At 43.6% G+C, this 10,150-nt stretch overlaps 1 protein-coding gene across 2 annotated transcripts in view; it reads left to right on the forward strand.

Annotated features, from left to right (window-relative positions):
- The window catches only part of ANAPC1 (anaphase promoting complex subunit 1), a 96,570-nt gene that overhangs the window by 43,248 nt on the left and 43,172 nt on the right, over positions 1 to 10,150 (forward strand). For both annotated transcript variants that reach the window (XM_025205706.1, XM_014520540.2), the window contains exons 26-27: positions 3,856 to 4,082; positions 9,593 to 9,711. In XM_025205706.1, coding sequence (XP_025061491.1) covers positions 3,856 to 4,082; positions 9,593 to 9,711 — 346 coding nt within the window. The remainder of the gene's footprint in view (positions 1 to 3,855; positions 4,083 to 9,592; positions 9,712 to 10,150) is intronic.

A 10,150-nucleotide genomic window follows, 5' to 3' on the forward strand; every position in this document is an offset into this window, starting at 1 on the left:
CCTGCTCCCAGAGCTGCTGCCACCAGCCACCCAGAACAGCCCTGGCTCTTGGTGCATGGGTGGAGGCAGGGTGCTGCGCCAGGCGGCTGGTGGTGGTGGTGCTGGGAGTGGAGTGGCGGTGAAATTTGGGGTGGATGCAGCATCCTCCCAGTGCCGCTGGCGCCCACTCCAAGCCCAGGCCCTGCCAAAAAGAGCCCTGGCTGCAGATCCCAAGAGCGCACACTTTCCCACCCCCTTCCCCCTGTGCCCTCCTGGGGTGCAAGCAGCCGTGGCAGCCGTCCCCTTCCCCCCTCCCCATGAGCTGTGGTTTTTGCCCCTCCCCCCCTCGCCCCTGCCTGGGCAGCCCCTCCCCACTCCCTCACGTGGTGGGTGTTGATCTGCCCCCCTTGTGCCCCTTCCCTCCCCCCTCCCCTTTCACCACACGGGACTTAGCAACTGAAGGCAGCTATATTGGAAATAGGATCGGTATCAGCCGATATGCCTCCTAAAATATCAGCTATCCGTATCGGCCCCAAAAATCTGCATCGGCTCACCTCTACAAAATAGATTAAAACATATAGAAAGTATGGTATCTTGACTCCTGATTAGTGAAAGCAACATAAGATTTACATATGTGTAAAGTTTTAATACAAAAAACATTGTCTGGTGTTAGAAGGACAAGTTTATTAAATATAGAGATTCTCTTAAATTATTAACGGAAAATAAAAGTCCATCTATTTTACGCTTTAGGTAAAAATCTCCAGAGGTTTTCTCTCCAAAGCAACTGGGCTGCTTCTGTAACCACTGTTACTTTCTAGAAAGGTTGTGACTTTGAGGTGAGAGGGGAGCTTCAGTGCTCTGTCCCCAAAGCAGATGCACTGAGATGTGCATGACTACTAATGTAGCTCTGGTGTGTATTTTCCCTGTTCTCTGCAGCAGTTCCACTGAAGTTTACTGTTGTGTACTTATCATAGTATATCTCCTTCCCTCAAAAGATTTTTCTTTGGGGGTTTTGTGTCCTAGGTACCTGTGAAAAAAAAATCTTCCTTTAAATCATTAACACCTTGTGTATCAGTGGGCTATTTGTGCATCCTTTACTGAGGCCTTTGCCCAAAGCCAAAACACTGGTAGGCTCAGAACGTGGCAGTGTGGCAATCATAAAGCCACACAATGGTAGTGCAGAGATAGCATCCACTCAGAAGTCACAAAGGGAGAACTAGTGCTTTCAGCACATCCTGATAGAGATCATTATCTCAGGATTGTGTTTTTCTAGAATGGTATTAAGAAGAAGACTTGGATTTACTAGGTCCTGTAACGGTGTTTGCAAATCTAAATTCCAGTTATTTTCATTCAGAAGAAAATAAACTATAGGCATAAATCATCTTATCCACCATTCATTAAAATCTATCTTATCTTCAGCCAATGACCTTTTTACCTCAGGTGATGTTTTGTAACCATGCTGGATCTAAACTGACATCAGATTTGATTTTATCACTTGTCTTATTTGAGGCATTGTTATAATTGTTGCCTTAAAAGGATAAAATGGTTTACAAAAACCAAATTGTTTGTCATTTTTTAGTTGAGCAGGGTGGAGTTTCCTGTTTCAAAACGGACGCTAGCTCTATGGGTGGTGCTGTTATGTATTGAAAATTTTGATTGCATATTTATGAAAAGAAATTGTTTTTCATTCATTAACTGCTTATTTGTTTGTGCTTCATAATGTCATGTGTTTGTAGTCAGTGAAGAGCTTATGTCTGATGTGTTCTGTATGATGTGGTATCTTCATTTGGTGAAATTCTGGGGTTCAGTATTGGAAAAATAACCCAGTAGAGGCTAATTTGTTTGATGTGTTGTCCCCAAATTATATCTTGTTTCAGCATTAAACTTTTTTTCTTACTTCTTTAGTAAACCAAATTCAGTAGAAAAGGGAAGCATGCTAACCTATCTTACAGTTACTATCCAAATTGTTCTTTCAGGTCATTTGGAACAGATAGTGATTTCTGGCCTGCAAAGAGTCTCTGTAGGACTTTTTTTAGCTTGAATTAATTTAGCGAGTATCAGATTTAAGAGACTTGAACCAATCTAGTACAGGCACATCCAGGGCACATTTGGTTGCACAGTTCAGCCATCACAGTTGTGTCTTGTCCTAGCACAACCCTGTAATTCTTGTTCTTGATTTTGTTTTGAGTTGAGATTGCCTTGCAGTGAGCCTATTGTATTTTTGGGATGTGATGTGTGGGCCCTTAAAGGCATAATAGAGACCACTAGACCCAAATCAGGATTTGATAAATGTGCTAAGAAATGTTACAGGGGTGTAGGTTGTAGCCGTGTTGGTCTAAGGACATAGGCAGACAAGGTTCCTTGGGTGAATTTGATATCTTTTATTAGACCAACCCAAATGGTTGGAGAACAGTTACTAAGCAAGCTTTCGAGTTCAAAAACCCTTCGTTGGGCTAAGGAAGTTTCAGCAGTCGGTGTGTGCTCTTCCTGGATGGAATGAAAAGTAAACAAGCCAGGGGCTGGGCTGGGCTGGGCTGGGCTGGGCTGGGGAGTCAGTTGCCAGGAAGATTATAATGTATCAAAAATCCAATGTCTATGTTTAGTCCCTGATCTCTAGTATCCAGGAGGTTGATGAAATGGAGCTTGTAGGCTCGTCTCTGGGAAGTGTTGTGTAAGTTTCCCTTGAGGATCAGGACTGAGAGATTGGAGAGAGAGTGGCCCTCCTGTGAGAAATGTGCCCCCACCGGTAATTGAGTGTTTCTGTCTTTGATAGATTTCCGGTGTGCATTCATTCTGGTGCGCAGTTGTTGTCTGGTCTCTCCTACATATCTTCCATCAGGGCATTTGGTGCGTTGGATGAGATATATTACATTTCTGGAGGTGCAGCTGTAAGATCCAGGGATGCTGATGGCTCTGTTGTGGGGTGTAGTAAGAAATGTTAAGGTTTTACCACATTCTCATTACTTTTGAGTAGTACAGTGCTGGCGTATGAGCTTGGAAGGCACCCAAGTGTCAGTGTGACACATTACATTGTGAAAAGTGCATACATAGAATCAACTACCCTAAATGCTTGCACTTTTTAAAATCAGTACTGAAAGTTAAATTTCTAAATAAATAACCTGATTTTTCAGAAGTGCTGAGCATGTTCAGCTCTCACTTAAGACTGCTGCAGGAGTACATCCCTGTTCAGGTTAGCAGTGACGCACGTGCTTGAATAAAGGGTGCACTCAAATATGTGGTTAAGTGTTACTGAATTGGGCTTGGTAGGTGCTGGGTGCTTCTGAAAGTCAGGCCACCTGTTGAGGAGTCTAAGTATGCTTTTAGAAGACTAACTTTAGGCTCTCTTTAAAAAAAAGTCTTTTCCCTGTTTCCATTTTCCACTACTGAACTTAGAAAATGAAAAACATGTGGGAGAAATACATGCACTTCCTTATTGTCCTTGTATATGTTTGATACTTGTGTAGGAACATAGAGGGAGCATTCTTGATTCTCCAAAGGTTCTGTTCCATCTACAATGGAATATCATTAAGAAGGTTACAGTACCTCAGCAGTCACCTATTTGCATTTTCTTGCCTTTTCTACTTTTGCAACAGGAGTTAAAGTTGTCAAAGTCCATTTGCTTCATTGTTGGAACCTAAGAAACAATATTTTCCAATCTGTGTGATCACATTTATCCTACTGGTGTGTGTGAATATGATCAGTTCCAAGTTCTGAAGCTCCAGAGATCTCAGTCCCTTACTCCCAGAGAATCCTCACTTTAGGTGACAGCTCCGCACCTCGGGTCACGCTACTGTCATTTTGTTGGTTTAATAAAATTCAGTGGTCTAGGTTCACTTTCTTAGAAATAATTTCCCTCTTTTTTCTGTTCCCTTTTAGTCTGTTTCCCAAGTGCTCTCATCTGATGTGCCTTCAGGAGCTGAGGCAGAAGAGGAGGATGATGGTATGAATGATATGAACCAGGAAGTGATGTCACTAATATGGAGTGAGGATTTGAGAGTACAGGAAGTACGCAGACTCCTTCAAAGTGCCCATCCTGTACGTGTCAATGTAGTACAGATGCCAGAAGTCAGTGATCATGAATATATAGAAGAAAAAGAAAACAGGTAAATTGTTTCTAGTGGTTATTTACCAGTGGCTCACTTAGATGGGGATTACTGTAACTCTCCACATTATAAACATCTCCAGATAGTATTTGTGTAATACCAAAGAGGTGGCTAGGAAATATCATTCTCTATTTTGTTTGTTTGTTCTGAAGTACGTGATTCTCTTGGGGAAGGGGGGAAGAAGAATTGTAGATTAATAGAAGTAGTCTTTTAGTTGGTTATCTCTCCTCAGAGAATTAAAACAGAGAGAAAACACAAGAGAGCATTCTGGGACAGGTTGCAGATTTCCACTTCCTTTACTGTAAAATTTTAGCTGTTCTGAGAAGTAGTAAGGGTTAAGGGTGTGTGACTGGGACTACAGTTATACATGTCATGCAAATACTGTTGGTGAATTTTAAATTTAAATGACGGATAACCACATATCCCTGTATGTTTCACTGGTCACCAGTATTAAGAGAGATCCTGTGTTCATATTATTCACATAAGAGGTTTTTGTTTCAAAATCAAGGAGTCTGAGCTTTAGCATGAATAAAAACTGAAGTATCCGTCTGAACTGCTGGAACAAAATATAGGCAAGATTGTTGGATTGGACTGGCCTCAAAAGAACATGTTGAACTTGGGCTGTTATGGTCTGAAAGTATTTTGTAGCATCCTGTCTGGTTCAAAAGAAGCAAAGATGCATGGGATCCAATTCTAGACTGACCCAGCTGTTCAAAAACATCATAACTCACATTCTGATGTTAGATGCAACCTGTTTGTCAGACAAATGTGAGATCTTCTGTGTAGTGCACGTAGACTCAGTATATTGTGATGCATCTTTACAAAACCATGGAGCTGGTTTATCGGTTAATATCTTAGGAGCAAATAAACTGTCTGAAATGTGAAATAAGTAAGAGAGACCATGCCACATTCTCTCCTAATTGAGTGTTTCCAGCATAAAGACCACAAATCTAATTTTGATTCATGGAGTATCCTGCTTAATGGTTTCCATGGAAGGGGTTTTGCCTCTCTCTGAGGGTCTTGTTGCACATTAATTTTAAGCAGCTCCTGGAGCTCTTAACCCGTGGGTTGTCCACACATTAATGCTTTCAGATAGTTTTACGCACACTTTAGGCAACTTAGTTATTCTACTTTAGGGCAGGTTTATCTCTGATCCATGTTACCCAGCTCTTGTTCCATTAGTGTGTGGCTACTCCCTACTGATGAGCCACCCAAATTGCAGTCCTCCAGTATCCCAGGATGTAGTGCCCTCTCCCCCACCCTCCTGTTCTGTGTGGACAGACTTTCCACCCCCTGAACTCTACTGCCCAGGGGGCAGTTCTGGCATTAAGCCACCTCCCCCTCCAGCCCCTGGGGGTGTGACCTTCCCACCTCCAGGAGTGCAACCCTATGCAAATAACCTGTAGAACACATGCCAGCAAGCCAGGTTGCAGGGCATGGACAAGTTTAGGAGTGGGTGCTAGAGGATTTGCAGGGAATGAGGTAGGAAGCTGGGTGGGCTAGGGCTTCCCTTCTAGGGCAGGGGCAGTAGCTCCCCCAAAAGTACTTTCCCTCGCTGCTCCCACCTCCCAGCCATCGTGGGAAGCATGACCAGCACCCCTTGCACCCCAATCCCAATTTATTAAAACATGACACGTCCTTTAATTTACTTCCTCTTTATTTCTTTTAAAATTCTCTTTGCTTTTTATTTTATCCTTCAGTGGCTGACTTCTTTTATTTCACCACCCTTCCCCCACTCCCATTTCCTTTCCATCTTTCATTATTCACCTCCATCCCATTAATTCTCAGCTTCATGTTCTCCCTTCCCCCAACTCATTTCTCACCCCCCTGCACCTAGAGCAGGGATAGAAGTCTTTCATGGCTCACCAGCCCTGTAGTGGCAACTCTCAGCTGTAGATCCTAGTCTGGTCCCTGCTCACCAGTCCTCTAGTGGCAAGTCGTGGGTGTGCAGATCAGGGACAGTCAGAGAAGGTTTTTAGCCTTAAGGTGTGACTGCTCCAAACTTGAGCTAGCACTAACACGGATCAACATATGAGCAGCTTAAAGTCAAATGTGTAATAAGGGCCTAAATCAACAGATGACGCTACATCTACAGAAGACTGGCCAGCAGCATTGAACAGGTAGCACACTGGTTTTCTGCATATAGACCCACTATTTGCCTTCTTTCCATTGAATGACTTCATTTCTCTCCGTCAAACCCAAGACTATGCAATAAGGGTGAAATATGATGAAAGTGTTATTCATGGCAGTAATTTGTAATGGTTTGATACTCAGTGCACTTTTCCCTGGTTTTTGGATCACATTGATCAGAGTGAGTGCTTGGTTCAGTTCTGCCCACTGGAGTCTCCCATCCTAGAAGGCCACAGCTGCTTGGGTGCAGAAGGTAAGGGACAGTGGGCCTGATCCTGTTAACCAGGGTTTACCCCATTTCACCGTGCTCCATGGTTTTGTTGGAGCCAGGCAAACCACCTTCCTTCCCATCCTAGAGTGCCATGGCAGCTGGGAGCAGGAGGTAGGGGCACCATCTGCAGGGTGGGGGTTTTGTGTGCATGAAGGGAGGTGAGCACGAGGGCACCTTGGGTGCTAGGAGCTTCTGGGGCACATCTGAGCTAGGGATGTAAATCTCATTTAAAAACTATCTGTTTAAACTCTAGTTAACCTTTAACCGATATAATTAATAACACAGCAGCTCAAACACTCCCCTAGCCCTTTGATATGGGGGGACAGGGAGGAAGGGTGAGGAGACAGTGGCAAGTTGCAAGCCCCACTAGACAACACCGCTCACCTGAAGCCCTGAAGTCACGGGCTGGGTGGAAGGGAGGGAGCATCTGTGACTGAGCACCTAACTACTTAATTGACAAGCCAGTAGGCTGCCGGCTGTTTTTCCTCTTTAACCTCGTAGGTGAAGAGGGGTACTAGTCCCACCTCCCTCTTGCCTTCTGGTTCCTTCTGGGGAACTGCCTGGCTTCCCTTCCCCACCTTCTCTGCTAGACTGCGCCCTGTCCCATGCTAAATGATAACCAGTAAACTAACTGGTTATCACTGGTTTCATTGATTAAATGATTCATAGTTTAACCTTTCTCATTCATAATCTGAGCATGACTAGCAGGGTAAATAGCTGCCTCCTCACCCTCCAGGGGAAAATGCCAGGTACAGTTAAGGAGAGAGTTGCCCTGGGACCAGAACAACTATTTTCTTTTTTGTGGCTATGTAATGTGAGGTGCATTGTTTCTCCTGTACTGTATTGTACCAGCCAGAAAGCCTCAAAAGATTAGCAAAAGAGTTAAGACTGTTAAGCAACAGTCTTAACATTGCCAGCAACAGAAGTAGCTCCTTCAGATAGGAGCAAGCTCAGCATCTCAGCTCCATTCCCCCAGCTCGCTCCCCATAAAACTGGAGACCTGTGCCTGCAGAGCAGCTTTTGTAAGCCCCCGAGAATTGAGGGCAGCATGGTGCAGAATCATTCCTCTCGCATCCTAAACCACACCATAGGATTGCAATAGACTTGTCAGGCTTTCAGCAGACTGCTGACACTAATTTTTATGTATCTGACATTTATCTCTTAGGTAATCCTTATTTCTAGTGAGTAATCAATTTCTTTATAGCATCATCACCTTGCAAAACATTCTATAAAAATGAGATGCTAAGAGTACAAAGAAATATCATCTGACATAATGAGCTGAGTAATTTGATGAGCCCTGAGAGTCTCCTAAGCAAGTACATTTGTCTCCTTGAAGTACATTTGTACGGTTCATGGGTCATTACTAGGAGTTTCCAGTAGTCATAACAGGATTGTAGATGACAGCCTTCTCTATTTTACCTTCTCTTTTATAGATCTTATCTATCATCTTTACATTCTCATATGGCTGCTGAACTGTAAAGAGCTTAGATTTCTTATTTGTAAAGTTGTGTTCTAGTTAAATACATTTGCTTCAACATGATCTCTGCTAAAGGATTAGATTAGATTAAACCTGGGGGGGGGGAAGGGACAAAACAAACTTTTGATGAACTGGTGTTTAGCACCACTAAGCCATTTTTGTAGACAGAAGTAACATTTATATTGGTATAAAAATAGTGTTGTTTAAATACATTGCAACTGTTACAGCTGCATGTTACACACGTTACAAACCATTGTAACTGGAACTGTATTTCATTCCTGTTTTAAAGTTACAGTTATTTATCTCACGTGTGTTGCTGTAGAATAGTGGTTTTCAAACTGTTCCGTGAAGCCCTGGGGTTCCAAACTAGGGTCATCAGGGAGACTGGGGGTAATGGCGGAGAGGACTGGGAGGCAGTGTGCCACCATTGTGGGGTTGGGTCACTTGGCTCCACATCACTTTTTAGGACAGGGATTCTGCAGCAAAAGTAGTGATATGAAAGGGTTCCATGACTTCAGGAAGTTTGAAAAGTACTGCTATAGAAGCATGTGGAAGAAACAGTTAAATCAAAACAGCCGTTTCATTCTTCTGAGGGGCAACAGCCCCTCCCCTTTTAAAGTCGTTAATAGTTACCTCTGTCTATAACTGTAGGGCCTGGACAGATGTGCTCTTCGAAGGGTTACAAATGGTTTTTAGCGCTCCAGGAAGTATGAGTAGAGATGTGAAATGCTTCAAAAATAGTTTGGAAAAAAAAGAATGTTTTTTTGAAGCATCTCCTTTGGAAGCACTTCCTGAAACATCTGTGCAGGCCAGTGGTCTTTTTAGCATCCCATAGTGCTTTGCTTCCTCCATCCCCAGCTCCACTCGTGCGGGGCAGGGAGTGGGTGTAGGCAGACAGCAAATGAACACCCTCCTGTGTGCTCTGCTGTCCCAAGGAATCACAAGAGACTGAGAGGCCTGCAGGGATTCCTCATTTCCAACCCCCCATTTTGAAGCACTTTCGTGTTGGTGGGGAGGGAGGGAGATGTGGAGAGAAGCACATGTCTGCATGTTGCTGCATTTGAAGTACTTCAAATACATATCTATCCATGGCTTTAGAGTAATGTTTTACCCCTTTATTCTTACTAATTTTCAGTTTATAAGGTTGGTCTGGCACACAGGCAATAACCTAACTTTTCATACTTTTGAGGAATGAGTGTCACCTACTTACCACTTACATAGATAGATTCATAGATTGTATGGCTGGAAGGGACCTCGGAAGATCATCGTGTCCGGCCCCCTACACTAGCAGGAAAGACAACTGGGGTCAAGTGATCCTAGCAAGGTGACTGTCCAGTCTCCTATTGAAGATTTCCAGGGTAGGCAACTGCATCATCTCTGGAAGGAGCTTATTCCACTGTCTGGACACGCTGACCGTGAAGAAGTTTTTCCTAATGTTGAGTCTGAAATGGTCTTCTGGGAGTTTGTGGCCATTACTCCTAGTTTTCCCCAAGGGTGCTCTGTTGAGCAGTTGTTCACCAAGACCCTGATGTACTCCTCTAATGTAGCGGTAAGCTTTGTGACCTGTGTGTTTCATATGTTCTCAGTGCTGTTCTTTGAGTTTTTTGTTTTTTTTTAATTTCCCCCAAATAGGTTATTACAGCTGTGTCAGCGGACAATGGCACTACCTGTAGGACGAGGAATGTTTACTCTGTTCTCTTATCATCCAATTCCAACAGAACCACTGCCTATTCCTAAACTGAATCTAACAGGTATGTCACTCAGCACCTCCTCCCTTTGGGTTGATTGACTTGATTTAAAATTAACTAAATGCCAGTAAATCCTAGACTTGTTAGGTGAATGATTCCCTCGTCCTGCAAGACTTGAACGTATGCTTTATTTTTGCCACTGACTTCAATGGGGCCACTCACCATCATAAAGTAAAGCGAAGTTATGGACCTTAGGACTTAAGTAATGTCCTAAAGCACTGATTGATATTTGTAGCTGTGATGGGACGGGACCCCAAATTGGTCAAGGCCATGAGGGTGCAAACTCCCCATGAGGTGAGAGACCCAATTAAAGGACAACTAAATATAGACCTAACCGCCGCCCCCCGGCCCCATCTTTAATAAGTAGGGAAAAAACACTGCCACATAACAGGGGGAAACAGAACAAATAAGTCCTTGTCTTCCCCACCCCCCCCCCCCCCCC

Source organism: Alligator sinensis, unplaced genomic scaffold (assembly GCF_000455745.1).
Source record: "Alligator sinensis unplaced genomic scaffold, ASM45574v1 scaffold794_1, whole genome shotgun sequence".
In the NCBI taxonomy this organism is placed as follows: domain Eukaryota; kingdom Metazoa; phylum Chordata; order Crocodylia; family Alligatoridae; genus Alligator; species Alligator sinensis.